The following is a 17,157-nucleotide window of genomic DNA, read 5'->3' on the forward strand; positions in this document are numbered from 1 at the left end:
ATTCGGCTAAACAAACAATAATGTGTGAGTTAATTTCCTGTATAAAATGTTTGTTTTAATTGTAGCGTAAGCATCACTGCCATATTGTTGTAGTCTGTGTTTCGTTGAGAATTTTTGTTGCCACTTTTCTTTACATAAAGTGTGTAATTACGATGTGTAATCGAAATTTATTTGAGATGTTTTGATCATTTCTCTTAGCGGTTTTATTCAGTTTCAAATTTAACCAAAAAGGGTAAATTTAAATTGTTTTAATGTAAACATCGATAAGTGAAAGATTCACATTTATTTGGGAGAATAAATTCGATTTACCCCATTTGATTTACATTGTTGTCACAATGTCACACGTGCCCGTTAAACCATACTGTTGAAAAGCTCACTAACCAAAAACTTTGTTTTGCGCGATGGTTTTATCAACAAAACGTTGTAAACTTTTTTTCCCTTTAACAAGCTGCCGAAACAGAAATGGTTGAATTTTTTTACTGTTGTTATGTGATTATCGCTATCGACAAAATCACTGCATCGATAATAAAAAGTCGATTAATCTCACCGCCTTGTTTGCTGAGGCTCTTTACTGATAAAACACCGTGAGAAGGTGATGTGTAGTGTTAGTATTTGTAAGACGGCTACATCGCGACAATAAAGTTTAAGCTGATTTATCTGCAAAGTTATGTTCCTGAGTAAGATGTTGCAAACTACGCTGAAATAGCGCCTTTGTTCACGCATCTATAAATTCATTAACTGGGTTTACAAATGCTCGAAAGGAATTCGCATACAGCGTGTTTACAAACGGTATGAAGGATGCGTCGTTCGATACGATTTCTGCACGTGTACATGATCAATCCCATGCTTGGAAAATATTTTGGCGCCAAATTTATTACCGGAACAGCCGATATTTTTACGAGAAAGGGTCGCAGTAGATACGGCTCTGTGTTGACTCTGCACGACTTAACGATGTCTTGACAAACACGACCCGCATGAACTTTCTGCAAACAACGACTTCTGCAAAACAATGTCGTACAAGGTGGCAAATATTTTGCAACCAAAGCATCGACCATGGGGTACAAAAAGAAAGTTTTGCCCGCTAAGAGACATCAAAGTTTTGCTTTTTACGACAATTTATCACATTGAGGGTCGATACACAATTTTGTTTCGCTTTTAATGAGCCTGCTTTGTCATCGCAAAATCATTTATCCATTAATATACTATACATTGCAATACCCAACACAAACGCGTTTGTTTGTCCCACGAAAGGCACCGATTACAAACATGTTCAATGAAGTCACATCGCGATTCATAAATTTAATTAGCTTAATTATCATCAACATATTATACTTTTTCATATGGTGCAAAAAGGGTGCGGGTCAGAAGAAACACTAATTTTACATGGTGTTTAGGGGGCGGTAAAAATCGTTTTGTTTCTTTCTTCCGCAAGTAATGTTTAGTGTCCTAAAATGATTAGCTAATTTTAACTACAAAAAGGTTATAAATCACTTAAAATCGGGTTTTCGTCTTAAGACAGGGGTGTCCGAACTTTTTTTTAATGGGGACCAATTTTCATCAGGTGAAGACGGGCCAACGTTGTTTTTGCGAAGTTTTTACCCGATGAATTGAAACACAAAAAAATTTACGGAAATTTATGAATTTTGTTGTGTTAACAGCATGTATACTTTTTTTGCGGACAAATAACGTTTTATAGAAAGCTTTTGCGTAAAGTCGCAAGTCGCCACAACCCAAAAACTTAATCCAAACTACGGCGGGCCATCATACGCTAAACAATTTGGACCAACAACCGCGGGCCACGAGAAATGCCGCCACGGGCCGCACTTTGGACCCCCTGTCTTAAGACCTAAAATCGTCTTCAAAGGTATCTGAATCGTTCAACACGTCAATGATTGATTAAATTAATCAAGTAAACTTATTGTCGGAACTTACATCAAGTAAACTTAATTATAACTTTTCACCACACCGCTACCTTTAGCAAACAAAACTGCGAATTTCACATCATCCGACCCGAACCGTAAATCAAAAAGGCGGTTTTGGGTCACATTGACTACCTGGAGGTGCATTTTTTGTCTGTCTACATTCGTGCCTAAAAACCTTTATGACAAAAAATGTCCTGAGAATTAAAGGTTGGGTTTTGCCACCGTTACTGCCCCATGGGTTAATTGGTATTTTGTAAGGCGAAATAGTTCACCACTGCACAACATTAGACGTTTATCCGCCTACCTCCTCACTATACCCACATTTTCATTTGCAAATCGTTTGCATTTTTACAATTAAATTTTTTTTTGTAACACAAAATTCATCCGGTTGCCTACGTTTCTTTTTTTCCACTGACGCAGGCCGAAACAAATTTGGCCGCCATATCAACCATATAATCGGACTACGAAGCAAGAAATAAGTTAATAAAAAGGGACTGGTAATGCTTCAATGCGATGTTTCACAAATCCTATACTAAATGCATTTAAGGAATTAGTTGTGTACACTATACATAGCCTCTAACACATTTTAGGACATTTTCGGTTGTTGACCAATCAGAAAGCTATGGGGGGCGTGATCACCGCGTGTAAAGTGCGCGCTGTTTTAGTACAATATGTTTACTACTGTCTGTTTATTTGATTACAGCATCAACCTTTATACGTATGATCGACGCACAATGTACTTTTCTAAATCATCAATACAATTGGCACGCATATGCAAAGGAAAACAATGTAAAGAAACAGCATGGTAACCAAATTACGTTTCTGCCTACGACAACTACTACTATATAAAGGGAATTATACAGCCAAAGTTACATGTGCAAACAACTGATTAGTTCTGCTCCAAATTCAAGATGCCCCATTTGTTTGGTTTTCAATGGCTGAGAATTGAAATTTGAAACCAGTGCCGGGGTTCTTGCTCCATGAGAAGAACTTGATGAACATGTAGTCGCCAGTAGAATACAAAGGAGACTGAAATGCATTGCCACCGAAGCCAGCAAGCAGTGGGTAATTTTCTCCAGCCCCGTCATATATATACACGTTGTCTTCATTCAAATCTAAGTCCTCTACGGCAAGCTTTATCTTATAGCCGTTTTGGCAATGTATTGTCCACATGCAGATTTCATTGCTGTAGTAAGTATGTGGGTAGTTTGGGGTAGTAAGTGTAGCAGAACCAGAACCAATATCAAGACTTTCACCTGCTGCGCAAGCTGGAAGTTTTGGAACAGCTTTTACAAGAAGCAAGAAACCTGTATCACTAGTAGCAGCATCAGAAACAAACCTTATTTTTGTTTCACCAGTGTTGTCGTGGATTTTACCGTAAACCAAAAAATCTTGTGTTAATCTGATTGGATAATTGTTCCAGCCTTCGTGTATGTACAAGGTATCGTCATTTGGTCCAATGCGTAAATCGTTAATTTGTATCTCAATACCATAACCTGTATAGCCCGTCTTAATAAACCATGTACAGGATAAGCCGTTGCCATAATTGTTAGCGTAATTTGGTGAAGATATATAAGTGTAGCTATTTGGGTCGACTGTAAGATATAACCCTGAAGCACAAGCGACGGTTGAGTTGTTGGCTAAAGGATCTTCGTAAATGGGAAGGGGTTTGTTTGATTTTAACATACTTCGGTATTTAAGCCTGAATCCTTGACTGGTTCCCGACCCGTCAGTGACGAACATAATAAACATGTCCGAGGATTTTGAAAAAATATAAGAACCAGTTTCTGGATCCACGGGAATTTGTTCGTAATATTGTGAAGGTCCGTCAAAGAAAACCAAAAAGTCACAGCAGAGTTGGTAGTTTAAATCTTCAATGGAAACTTCAATTACATGGCCCTCATCCACAGAATGGATGCTCCAGGTGCAGAAAAGATTATTAGTGTACGCGTTGGGATAGTTGATAGATGTGAAGCTGTTATACGATGATTCAGCATTCAAATGTTGAGTTCCTTCGCAACTTTGTGGCGAAGTTTGTTGACTTCCAGCAGCATCAGTTTCGTCGCCTTGCGCGTGCACATTCGCTACAAGAGTTGTTTGCAATAAAAGCATCAAAGCAACGAACTTTAAACAAGCCATCGTAGATTGCATAGCAGAAGCGATTTACAGTTTATATATTGTCTGCAACAAAACATTGAAAAATAATCTTAGGTAATGCTATCTATTTATGCAACATTACACCGGATGGCCTGGTTTTATCGTATATAAACCTTTGTCACTACAAAGTAATAATTCTGGTTTATTCTTAACAGACCGAATCTCAAATTTACTGTGCCTGTACAGTGCCTCAGGTGTCAATGTGTTCTGTGTTCAAAAAGCCGCATTATATAGACTTGAGACACTATACCCACTTACAGTATCACATATTCTGTTGAATGACCGCCCACAACGCAAAGAACGGGTATTTATATAAGCCGGTAAACAAGTCTACGTGATAACCAAAGTTACAATATAAACACGCATATTCTGCTTTGGCGGCAAAGGGCAAGGAGCGATCGGTTTCGAAAATTCGTCTTTAGGAGAAAGTTTAGGTGATTTCTGTTTCAAGTATTAAGATAGAATTAGGCACATAAATCACGATTCTAAAATTTTCGAAAATAAACAGACAAGCATTAGTAATGCCAACAAGGGCCCGATGTGGGAAGCACGGATGTATATGCCCCAGCAGTAATAAACAACAGCCATAAGACACGTGCAAACCTTCAATTAGTTAAAGCATTCATCTTGACCTTTCTATTGCGATGAACATAAATTCATAACTGGGATCGGCCCTAAAGCGTGCATGCAGACCAGCGATCACGGCGCTGATTCGGTATGGCGCCTATAATGGGCCTGGCGTACTGTGCTTGACCATTCTACATATTGATGTTATTTACTATCGTTTGTGAAACACCTTTTCTCCTTCTCAATGTACAGAATTCTACATTTTTAATTGTGAGCAGAAGGCTACGGGTTTTGAAGGTTGAGTTAAGGGGGTCAATATCCAAAAAAGAGCCACTGAATTTGAGTAAAGGATAACCTTTAAAAGTAACCAATAGCTTTACAAGACGCAATATGCTTTACACAACTATATTGAATTGCCTCTTTTTTCAAGATAATACAGCATTACATTGCATTGGTAAATGAAGAAAATATGTCACAAATCTGTTAACTTATTCTTAACTGAAAACAGTTCTTGATCAAGTTGCTTTTCAATTTGTCAACTACCTAAATTAAATTGTCATGGCAATTACTTTTATTTACTAATTGTTAAAGCAATAATTTTACGATTAACAAAAATAAATGATTATTACAAATGTTTTTGGTTTATTTCCTGCGTTGTTTGTTTTATATTGAGGTTTTATGCATCCAAACGACGAGACAAAAATATTATTTATTAGCACAATACACATGCGGGGCTTTTATACATGCATAAAATCAAAACACAAATAACTAATATAAATAAATGAGAAAAGGAGATTGGGTTTGACGCATATGACTTACTGTAAACAGTAAGGAGAATGAATTCTCTTACATGAACCCGTTTGATGGTTGCTTTCGAGCAAGGGGAGAAAAGCAGACCTTTATACACTTTGAACGAAGTTTGTACTTGGTAAACATGTTGATCGCAGAAGGTGATTTTCCTCAATGGAGCAATCATGGAAAAGTTTTTGCGTTACGTCACAAAGTGTCAATCCTCGTCGTGTATTTATGCCTATACGTGGGCTCCCGACTATGTTGCAAAAATAAGATATTCTTCTCGGGGTTAGAACCTATGAACCCCCGAGCATGAATTGTGGTCGATCAGACTTTTTGTGGTTTGGCGCTTGAGACCATTAGACCAACCAATTTAAATGCAAAACTATTAAGCTTATGCGGGTAGTTCGCCACCGTTTGCTAATTTTCGTTATGTTTACCAAAGCGGCCCCCTACGAAGGGACTCGACACCTTGTCGTTGGTGTAGGGGCTTACAATCACTAAGATCGAGTCCAACCCGGTACCCAAACGGCAACGCGCCATCCTGGGTACACGTCTCTCTACTACCTTACTTACTATGATGCTTTACAAAGAAATGAAACAAAATGCTGGATCGAACGTGGCCCAGAATAAAAACGTTCGCGTTCCTGCTGACAACCTACAGAGCCCAGCAGGTTCGAAAAATAAGTTAGGCTCCATTGAATTCCGTAACCAGACAAAGATCCTTTCACTTAACATCGAGGGAAGTTCAATGCCCAAATGCGAATATCTTGGGAAAATCCTCCAACAACACAGAGTCGACATCGCATTACTCCAAGAAACCCACGCTACAGCAACATCACCGGAATCAAAGACCCGAATACCAGGATACACTCTTATTTCAAAAGTCTGCCATGACAAATACGGGATATGCACTTATGCCAGAAACCCTTCTGAAGTAACAGAATTGCAATCAGTTCTAACATCCAACAACACTCACAGATCAGCAGTAAAAATCAAAGAACTAACGGTTGTTAACTTATACAAACCACCAAACAAAGAATGGCCGAATCCTCCTCTCCCATCCTTTCCTCACCCCACTGTTTACATTGGGGACTTTAACAGCCACAACACCGACTGGGGATATAATGAAAACGACAAAGCAGGCGAACAATTAGGACAATGGATAAATGACACGAATCTTCATCTACTATACGACCCCAAAACCCATGGTACCTTTCATTCCTCAAGATGGAACAAAGATTATTCAACAGATCTATGCCTCGTATCAAAAAACGATAACCTCGATCCATTGCCAGCATCTACGGAAATTCTGCCCTCCTTTCCACATAGCCAACATCGGCCCATAATAACTACAGTTGGATTAAAAATTCCTATCATCAACTCCCTTCCAAAAAACAGATGGAACTTCGAACAAGCTAATTGGGAAAACTTTGCCAAAGCCGTGGACCAGACATGCATCCATATTCCTCCATCAGCTCAAACAATACCCAGATTTCACAAACTAGTTTTAAAAAGTGCAAGACGCTACATTCCAAGAGGTAGACGAAAAAAGTATGTTCCCTGCTGGTCAAAAGAAAGTGAGGCCTTGTTCAAAGCCTACGAAGAAACAAATGACAATAATACAGCAGACCAACTATTATCATCGCTTAATAAAGACAGGAGAAACAGATGGATCAGTACAGTTGAAAATCTCGACTTCAAACACTCAAGCCGTAAAGCATGGGCACTTCTACATAAACTGGACCTTAATTCAACATCAAAGCCCAAAACTGCAGCTCCGATAAGTGCAAACCAAATCGCAAAGGAAATTAAACAACGAGGACACCATAAACCAAACCACACTTTTGAAAAATCTGTAAGAAAAGAATATCAACAACTATACCGCACATACACGGAAGATTCCAACCTGTCATCACATATACTAATGTCAGAATTAAAAGAGTCGCTAAAGCAAACAAAAGCGAGCAAAGCTGCTGGAATAGATGGAATTTACCCTGAAATGCTGAAACATTTAGGAAATAACAGTCTTCAATGGCTGAGGACCGCATTGACAGACATTATTCAAACCGGAAAACTTCCCAAAGATTGGAAAATAGCAAAGGTGATAGCAATTTTGAAACCAGGAAAAGATCCAACCAATCCAAGCAGTTACAGGCCAATTTCTCTTCTATGCTGCACCTACAAAGTTCTGGAAAGAATCATACTTGCCAGAATAACGCCACTGGTCGAACCATTCTTACCCTCTGAACAATCTGGGTTTAGAAAACATCGTTGCACCAGTGAACAAGTCCTTGCTTTAACATCACACATTGAAACAGGATATGAACTAAAAAACACAACTGGAGCCATATTCGTAGATTTATCAGCTGCCTACGATACAGTATGGCATGATGGTCTTCTACTAAAACTAGCAAAAATAATAAAATGCAGAACCATGCTGCGAATCATATCAAAAATGACAGGTACTCGTCGCTTCTACACATGTGTAGGTTCCGACACCAGCAAAACTTTTAAAATAAAAAACGGGGTACCTCAGGGCTCCGTACTGGCCCCTACACTATTCAACGTATACATCAGAGACATGCCTAAAACCAAATGTCTTAAATTCGGCTATGCGGATGACTGGGCACTAACTTATCAAGGAAATTGTCTAACAACGATTCAAAACCAACTCACAGCTGATCTCACCACTCTCCAGGAATACTTCACGACATGGTATCTACAAATGAACACCACTAAAACAGTGACAACTCTTTTCCATCTGGACAATCACCGCGCAAACCAACAACTGAATATTACAATTGATGGAAAGCAACTGCCAACGGACCCCAATCCGAAGTATCTTGGAATAACATTAGACAGAACTTTAAATTATAGACAACATTTGGAGAAACTATCAAACAAGATAAAAACTAGAAACTCACTGATCAACAAACTAGCAGCCACCAGATGGGGAGCAAGTCAATCAGTCCTGAGAACATCTGCCTTAGCTTTGTGTTACAGCGCCGCAGAATACTGTGCTTCGACATGGGAGCGTAGTACTCACACTAAAAAATTGGACATCCAACTGAACAGAACAATGCGAATAATATCAGGAACTCTAAAATCCACCCCTATTACATGGCTACCAACAATGAGTGCAATACCTCCCCCACACTTACGACGCAGAGCATCAGCTATGAAGATGATACAGAATCTTCAAACACTTCCCGAGGAAATTCCCCTCACCAAAATTATAAGACAAGCACCAAAAACACGTAGACTAAAATCCAGGCATCCAATCTACAACTTAGAGACTGACAACACTTTCGATATGACTGAAAAATGGAAACAATATTGGTTTAATAACATGCCCGCTGGAGGAGAGCTAGTAGACGACCCAACAACTCCACTGCCAGGTTTCGACTTAGCACATAGACGTAACTGGGTAGCAGCGAACCGACTGCGATCAAAACACGCTCGCACTGCCCACATGCTTCAACGCTGGGGCGAAAGAACGAGTTCGGAATGCCCTCACTGTGGGGCAGATAAGCAAGACACCGACCATCTTGTCCTAAAATGCCCCACAACCAAGTTACAAGGTGGATATCGGACCGTACATGAATGCGATACAGCATTTAGCGACTGGTTTCAAAATATATCCGATCACATCTAAGTTTTTTTTGAGACGTGGAAACCATACGACAATATATATACCAAAGCGGCAATAAGAATATTTGCTTAATTTTTGTTTTAGGAAAACACTTTATGCGTAACAACAAAAACCGTCAGTGGTTTATTCTGTAATTTCTTCATTCTATAAAAATCCACTTTAAACAGATATCATACAAGTTAAATCAGTTGTGGAACCAGGTATTTTGGAACATTCAAATAATTTGTACTAAATACTTTCTTATCATAAGATAACGGCACTCTGCGTTTTGTTTATTATTCGAAAACGCAAACCACGCCAAATAAAGTAGCCTGCAAAAATTCACCAAAAAGCATCTTTCAAATCACCCTTGACAAACAAGCATATAATACCCAACTCGGGGACTTCAAAGAACAACAAAACCACCAGGACAAGTCAAACATTCTCAAAACACCCTCGACAAAAACTACACCCACAATGGAGTAATGAAATTGATGCATTCATGAAAAAAAGTTTTCACAATACGCTTCTATACATTAACCAAAAACCTTGGAAGACTTTCATTCCATCACTTGTAAAAACTATAAACATGTCAGCCCATGTGGACTTAACAGAAGTCCCTTCTATGGGAATGAATGAAATAGGTGGAAAGTTCGACGATGGGCCGTCGTAAATAGTCAAAAAGTCTAAATAATCCACAAAGTAATCAGCAACGTACACTTCAACTACGTAACCAAAATACATAGAATGGATGCTCCAAGTACAGTAAAGATTATCGAAATAATAGTAAGGGTAGTTTAAAGATGTTAAGTTGTTGTAATTCAGATCAGCTTCTAAAAACTCAGTTTCGCCGCAGCTCGGTGACAGAATCGTGGTGTAAGTAAACTTAAAACCTCTGCCAGTTCCTGAGCTACCAGTTACAAAGTTGATGTCAAGATACCCGGCTACTGTAACGTATGTTTGGTCAGTAAAATCAATTCCACTAAATCTTATTGATAATCTTCCGCTACTTATTGTCACAGAATCGGTCTCTAAATCAAGATCTACTACCTGCAAGGCAATCGACTCGCCTGTAGTAGTAGCCCGTATATACCACCAACAAAACAAATTATTGTCATACTGATTGGGATAATTTGGTGAAGTTAAATAATATTGTTCACCTAGCACTGGATAGAAAGTTTCATAGTTACATGCGTTTTTAACTGCGTAATCGCTTTGATCAGGGATATTTTTTGCTGTTAAACCACTTACAACAACCGAAGTTATTGCTCTAAATCCAGTTTTTGATACGGAACAATCAGAAGTCAAATGTATCAACAAACTACTTTTGGTCGACTGGAACATGGTCAAATTGTTCTGATTGGTTAATGTACCAGATAAAATGGCAATTACTGGGACGTTGATAGAGTTGCCGTCGTAGATGGTGAGTCGGTCGCAGCATTCCTCGATGTCGATATCGACGATATTGAGTTGAACTACTTTATCGTCAGGCACACGAAGCAACCACGCGATGTCAGCAGAGTTAGGATAGGGTTGAGGATAGTTGGGAGAAAATATCTCACCCACCAAATCCTGAACAGTGGTGCCGGAAAGATCAAGTAGCACCTGAGCTCTGTTTTGTATCTTCACATCGGAGTCGATCATGTCTTGCACGGTTTCTTTGTACTCGATGTTGAAGGTGACTTCTTTTTTGCCTTTAATGTGGACTGTGTTTTTCGATGATTGAATATCCTGATAAAAATTTTCTGAAAAAAAAGTAAACTAACTTTACTCCTACTTTTTAGCATTATGATAACCATCCATTGAAATCACCAAGTTATTATCAAGTCATTTTATTTGTTCTTTGAAACAGTCGAAACAGATTTTGTGCAGCCACATTAAACTAACTTATATAAACAACGAAAAAGTTTTTGGCCATTTGCTATCAATTTACCGTTTTTCTCGCCTACAAATTCTTGAAGATGCATAGCAGCCAAGAAATCGCCCCTTCTTGCCTTTTCATACACTTGTAGTGCTTTTTTGTAGTTGGTTTTTATCCCTTCGTACGCTACCCCATCTAAGTGCATTACAAACGACGTAATAGCTGCATTGTCGGAAAAGTAAGTGTGAAATCCAATGTCAGCTGGGGTTGCTTTGGTGTTCTTAATAGTGACCTTCAAAGTTTGAAGATCGTCGGACGCGTGAATGGGCCAGGGGATATTTGCCTGTTACGAAAAAAGTTTGATTTTTAACTTTTTAAACTATTCTACTAAACCAGGAATATCATAAACATAACACAGTTAAGAGCTAAAAAATTCATCACCGATCTGCACGGTATGAAAAGACGCCGTACTGTTGGGTTTTATTTGATTGGCGGGCATTGGTTCGCACAATTCTGAAACAATTGTACTGGTTGTAACCAAATCGCCGGTAAAAGCCGATGAGTTACACCAAATGTAGTTGCTAACTTTTAAGGAGCAATTAAATCAGCCAGAAGTTCAAGTCACGTTAATCTTATTGAGAGAAATCAATTCGTGACTGAAAGGGAAACCAAAACGATCACATCTGAGCAAATAATATGATAAGGAAAAAATGGTCTGTTACGAGACATCTTCGAAAACTGGTGTTTTGCCATTGGTTGCATACATTAAAAAAACGAGAATGGAAAATTAAAGAAGGTTTTCATATAAAGATCCAAATCGCCATACGCGGCAAATATCAGCATCAATATTTTTCATTTTGAAACAACAGTAACAAAATACTTCAAATTTGCCTTTCATTTTAAAACTTTGATATATTCATAGGCCCCTTAGAATTTTATAGGCTATAGTGTGGTGTATGGGTTTCACACCCTTCTCTTTAGCTTAAAGTAAAAAGAAATTTCAAACAAACCCACGCAAAAAACTAACTTTTCGATAGGAACCTTAAAGTATAACTTATAGCTTACTTTTTCATAAATTGGTTGGGGTAAAAGTCCAACGATAAAAGCTTCGTTTTCGTCAAATGCATTGCCCATCCTGACAAAAGTCAAGAAAAGAAACATAAAGCCAATCAAAAGCTGGTAACAAATCATCTTGGGCAAAAAGCAACTTAAATATATGTCAAAGTTATAGTTCTAAACTTAGACCTAAACCTGAATGTATTGCATTTTGAGAATTCGTATTCGGTTATACACACAACAGCAGAAAGAGTTTCATACAATGAGTTGAAAAGTTAGGACCCTTCTGTTTAACACCGTTTGTTAACAGAAAATCAACATGCAAAGGCGTGGGAATTGACATCTTGAACGCTTAAGTCAAGTATTTACCTCGTAATAATATGGTTAAAAATCAAATATTTTATCATCTTGTAATTCCTACGCAGGTGCTAGAGTTCTCACACGAGACATAAAATGAGAACATATGTGTTCATCACCGCTTATTGTGTACAAACTGCTTACTGTGTACAAGGTTTACAGACAAAGTTATAACAGACAAAAACGTGTTGTTAACTCAAGACAACCACAATACCAGTACTCATAGGCGCCTTTTTACAAAAATGCAAGGTGGCGGACGTAAAGTATGACGTCATTTCATGTGACGTCATAAATGCGTGAAACCGCAAGAACTCAAACTCAAAGCCCCCAAAAACTTCCCATAGACCAGGGGTGGCCAAACTGCGGCTTTCGAGCCGCATGCGGTTCTTTGAGCCTTTGATTGCTGCTCTTTAATATTGCACATATATTCCCCATATGGCCCAGTTGTGAAAACAATGCATTCTATCACGTATTAACAATAGATTGACTGTTTGTAAAAACCAAGGCACGTTCCGAAAAACGAAAAAAAATATTATTGTATAAGCGTGTTGGCCTTGCATTTTAGTCAAAAATATTTAGACTCACAGTATCACCTCACAACAATAATCATTATTTTATAGAGCGTACACTTCATTGTGTGTGAATAAATTCGTTTTGATTTTTGGCGACTCTTTTAAAACTAAGTTTTGTGATATGCGGCTCCAGCAAGAAGCTGGTCTGACCACCCCTGCCATAGACTGTTCGTCAAAATTTGAAAAAATAATGTTATTTATTTTGGAACACAATGTTGTACCGTTTAAAATTGGTTTGGCAGTATTTAAAAGTGTTTAGTCACGTTGTTATTGCTTTGTGTCACCTAAAATAACCATTTATTACAGCACAATTGAATTGTACACAACAATAGCCAAACATTCACTGGCAACAATTGTGTGTTTGACGTCATAAAAAAGGCACTAACCAAAACAGGTTACAGTTTTCAGCCACGTTTTTTTTTTGTTTGTTTTTTTTTAATTGTATTTTTCGACAATCAGGCGGCCGAGAACTGAAATTTGCCCTTTGTCGTTCACGGGGTTCGAACCCAGGATACTTCCGGGGACGAATTCCGATCTGGAGTATATGGGTCAGGCGCGCCAGGCCATTCGGCCACGTTTGTTGCTTTTTTCGCCCACACATTAATTTAAAAGCTAAATTGTTTTAGTTTTACGATATTTCGTGCTAAACCGCTACAAGGAATCAAAAATATCCACGGTGGCCGCCATCGTGCTTTGCAAACCCAAGGTGGCGGCGCCACCCCGCCACCGCCCACTCGGCGCCAATGCCAGTACTGCTCTCACTAACGGAGACGCCATCCTAAACCTGCTGGCGGCGCATTGCGAATAAATGTTGTTCATTAAACCTTCTTGCAGGAGCTTTGTAAGTCCGGCCGGGCTTTTCGGGTTGGTTTGAGATTAAGTTTAACAAAAATGGGCTTGGTTCGGACCTGACTTCACACTTTGTCTGTCGAAATTATACCAATTAACACTCAGGGCTAATTCGGGCCAATTTTTAACTTTAGTTTTCCCATGTTTTGCAGACCTGCTTACAACTGTCGTGTACAAACAGTGTACACCAGTGTAAAGGACACACAATGTTTTTCTGTTCCATCTGCACCACGTTTGTGAAAGTCAATTTTGATAAAAACAAAAATTCGGAGAACTTTTTCTTGAACGGGACATATTGCATACCTCAACCAAGTCAAAAAGGATTCATTTAATGTTTCGTATTGTTTGCTTTATTGCAATTTTTGTTTGTTTGTTTAAACATTTTAAAGAAAAAAAAACTTATTTCTGAACTTCCTGTTTGAAATAAATGCTTTTATTGTTGTTAGTCTGTCACTTTTTTATAACGTTGTTGCGCTCCAAGCACGTTTCTGTCAATTTTATTTTGCATTATTTTATTTCCGATGCTTGCATTGACACAAAAACAAACCCACATAAAATCAGATAATAATCCACCTTCAGCCAAATGATTACCGTTTCCTAAAAAGCCACCAACCACCATATTACCTTTAACCAAGAAATAATTCCCATTGTATATATTGATTTAATTAAAATAACACAGGAATATCGGCTAACACTTCAAACAATTTGCATTTGAATACGACCTTTTACGGCTTTGCAGAGTACTGAAATTGAAAGCCAATCCCTGCATAACTACTGCCATGTGTTTGTGTATCGAACACAATGTACATGTAATAAGCAGTAGAATACAAGGGCGAAACGTAAGTGTTTCCCCGAAAACTGGCAAGTTGTGAGTAGCTGCTTGAATCTCCGTCATATATGTACACATAGTCGTAATTTATATCTAAATCTAGCACAGTCAACATAATCAAAGAGCCCCAGAAACTACGAATGGTCCATGTGCATTCTATATTACTGTAGTAACCGTTAGGGTAGTTTGGCGATGCAAAAGAGACTGGGTCGCCGTAAAGGGATAGATATTCACCTGTGTTAGCGCACGCAGGTTCTATCGGCACTGCCCTTACAAGAAACAAAAACCCACGGTCTGTAGATGCATTATCGCTGAGAAAAGTTATTCGAGTTTGCTCAGGGTTCACAAACAAACGCCCAAAATAATCGGTATCATAATCAATCGTTGCGACGGGGGAAGTTGAGTTGGATCCTCCATACAAAGAAACTACATCACCTTGGCCCAGACGGACGTCGTTAACTTGTATTTCATAACCAAACCCACTATAGGAAATATCGATGTACCATGTACAAGATAAATCATTGAAGTACGATGTTGGATAGTTAGGCGAAGACACCTCGGTGTAAGTGTAAGGATCGACGTTTATTGTTATACCTGATGTACATGGGTCTTCAGAACTTCCCAAAGAAGGATCATTGTAGATAGGCGACAAAACACTCTTGTACAAAAGCTGAAACCCTCTTCCTGTACCAGTATGTCCAGGATCAGAAGTAAATTGTATGAACATGTTAGAAGCCGTTGAATGAACGTATGTACCTGATTCCATTGAATATGGTATTTGTTTATAATTCCAAGAATTGCCATCATAGAATACAAGGAAGTCACCACCAGATGGTAGTTCCATATCATCAATGAAGATTTCAACTACATATGCAGAATAAGAAGACTGAATGCTCCAGGTACAGTAGAGATCGAAATAGTATTGATCAGGATAATTCAAAGACGTGATGCTGTTATAAGACGAATGGGCTACAAGATATTCAGTATCGCCACATTGCGGTGTAGGTATCATTTGGTATTGGAACTTAAACCCACGACCGGCTTTGGACGAATCAGTTATGAAGTTAATATAGAGGTACACTAACCCAATAATCGGCTTTTCAGAGAAGGTTGATCCAGTCAATTCGGTATGGCGACCCATTTCATCGTAGATCTCAACAAAATCATAACCCACTTCTAGATCGAGGTCCACAACTTGCAACGTAACAATATTTTCGGGATATTCTGAGAAAATCCACCATCGGCAGTTAATGTTGTTGTAATACTGTTCTGGATAGTTCGGAGATGAAAGATAATAATATTTTTCTGCAGATGGATATATTAATTCGGAATCACTGCAGTTTCCATCGCTGAGCGGAAAAGGCATGTCATTAAAAAGAGCTGTGAATTCTTTTGAACCCATTCCTGTATTCTTTAGACTTTCTTCATTCGCCGCTGCCTTAAGGTCAAAGAAGGCCAGCAGCAATGCAAGTGAAGTTAGAATTCTAAAACAAGACATCGTGAACAAACGCAAGTAGACTAGTACTGTTTCTAAATGAAAAGTAAAAAAACAGCTTTAAACCATTAAAAACGCTGACATAGGCATTGATAATTTAATGTATTAACTATAATCGCTAAAAATTTCGCTCTTCTAATTGCAACCTAAACTGATTGTCATAGTTCAGTATTTATACTGACGAGTAAACATGTTGTTTTGAGTTTAACAGTGCAACACCTACAGGCAGGTGTTCACATCCCACAACCTACTAATGTTTAACCTGTACCTAGTGTTAAATAAACCCAAAACAGCTGTCTGAAGTCGCAAAAGCGGTGTGCAAAAGTTCATCTAGTTTATTGTTTCAGTGATGTCATAAGAAAAAGTGTTAGCTTATATCTAATTGGCCAGATAGGCAATTGGTTGACATTTTCCAAACTCTAATGTCAAATCAATCTTTCTGACAAATTAATAATTGTATTGTATTAATAACTATAATTATTAAACACAAAACATTATACAATGCGTCGCAAGGGCAGAAATTGGATGTAATGTGTATGAAGTATGTTGATTATTTTTGTAAAGATTACAAAAGATTGTACTAAAAACAAACGCTTGTTGATTCAGGCAAATCACACTATTTACATTGAAATTATATACGGTAAGTGTTTAAACTTCTTTTCATCGGTAGCCTACTGTTTATGGCTGACAAGACATAAAACCAATTTGAGTTCCGGAACAGAAGTCAGTGTGCCACTGCGTGCTTGACTATGACACTGAATTGCGTCACATTACACACAAAACCTGAGAAACGATTCACCTGCTTTTTGTTTTACCTGTAAGCCTAAACTAACAAAATTTGCCTCCTGTCTTTATTTGAGCAATATGTTGGTTCCCATTAGCGTCTGCCAAGCATAAACTTTGTACACAGTAGTACAGATACACCTACTTTTTCCAAAACGTAGTTAATAACATTCAAATTTTTAATGACGTTTTTCATAAGATTTACAATTATTTTTAAACTGTGTTTGCAATCCCAAACCTATTTTGAGTATCTTGAATAATCTAGTAAAAATAGCTAGAAACA

The 17,157-nt window shown here is 38.2% G+C and overlaps 4 protein-coding genes across 4 annotated transcripts; 1 reads left to right on the top strand and 3 right to left on the bottom strand.

Moving 5' to 3' along the window:
- Nucleotides 1–2,678: 2,678 nt before the first annotated feature.
- On the bottom strand, nt 2,679–4,051 carry LOC145224229 (scavenger receptor cysteine-rich domain-containing protein DMBT1-like). The gene has a single exon (XM_080090680.1). The coding sequence runs from the start codon at nt 4,032–4,034 to the stop codon at nt 2,829–2,831; it is 1,206 nt and encodes a 401-aa protein (XP_079946806.1). The 5' UTR covers nt 4,035–4,051; the 3' UTR covers nt 2,679–2,828.
- Nucleotides 4,052–6,018: 1,967 nt separating this feature from the next.
- LOC145223425 (uncharacterized) lies at nt 6,019–9,096 on the top strand. Its single transcript, XM_080089852.1, has one exon. It carries the CDS (start codon nt 6,019–6,021, stop codon nt 9,094–9,096), a length of 3,078 nt encoding a protein of 1,025 aa, XP_079945978.1.
- A 254-nt stretch (nt 9,097–9,350) lies between these two features.
- On the bottom strand, nt 9,351–12,377 carry LOC145224274 (scavenger receptor cysteine-rich domain-containing protein DMBT1-like). Its single transcript, XM_080090742.1, has 3 exons — nt 11,999–12,377; nt 11,006–11,276; nt 9,351–10,817 (listed from the first exon to the last, which is right to left on the bottom strand). Exons 1-3 carry the CDS (start codon nt 12,122–12,124, stop codon nt 9,589–9,591), a joined length of 1,626 nt encoding a protein of 541 aa, XP_079946868.1. The 5' UTR covers nt 12,125–12,377; the 3' UTR covers nt 9,351–9,588.
- Nucleotides 12,378–14,248: 1,871 nt separating this feature from the next.
- On the bottom strand, nt 14,249–17,072 carry LOC145225226 (scavenger receptor cysteine-rich domain-containing protein DMBT1-like). Its single transcript, XM_080091913.1, has one exon. It carries the CDS (start codon nt 16,092–16,094, stop codon nt 14,493–14,495), a length of 1,602 nt encoding a protein of 533 aa, XP_079948039.1. The 5' UTR covers nt 16,095–17,072; the 3' UTR covers nt 14,249–14,492.
- Between the last annotated feature and the right edge of the window lie 85 nt (nt 17,073–17,157).

This window comes from Phallusia mammillata, chromosome 4 (assembly GCF_965637545.1).
Source record: "Phallusia mammillata chromosome 4, kaPhaMamm4.hap1.1, whole genome shotgun sequence".
In the NCBI taxonomy this organism is placed as follows: domain Eukaryota; kingdom Metazoa; phylum Chordata; class Ascidiacea; order Phlebobranchia; family Ascidiidae; genus Phallusia; species Phallusia mammillata.

Excerpts from the sequence above, each read along its gene's own strand:
- LOC145224229 (XM_080090680.1), bottom strand. The coding sequence starts at position 4,034 with ATGCTTTTATTGCAAACAACTCTTGTAGCGAATGTGCACGCGCAAGGC.
- LOC145223425 (XM_080089852.1), top strand. The coding sequence starts at position 6,019 with ATGCTTTACAAAGAAATGAAACAAAATGCTGGATCGAACGTGGCCCAG.
- LOC145224274 (XM_080090742.1), bottom strand. The coding sequence starts at position 12,124 with ATGATTTGTTACCAGCTTTTGATTGGCTTTATGTTTCTTTTCTTGACT. Across the intron at positions 11,277-11,998 it reads CCCAACCAATTTATGAAAAA|GCAAATATCCCCTGGCCCAT; the intron begins GTAAGCTATAAG and ends TTTTCGTAACAG. Across the intron at positions 10,818-11,005 it reads ATTTGTAGGCGAGAAAAACG|AAAATTTTTATCAGGATATT; the intron begins GTAAATTGATAG and ends CTTTTTTTTCAG.
- LOC145225226 (XM_080091913.1), bottom strand. The coding sequence starts at position 16,094 with ATGTCTTGTTTTAGAATTCTAACTTCACTTGCATTGCTGCTGGCCTTC.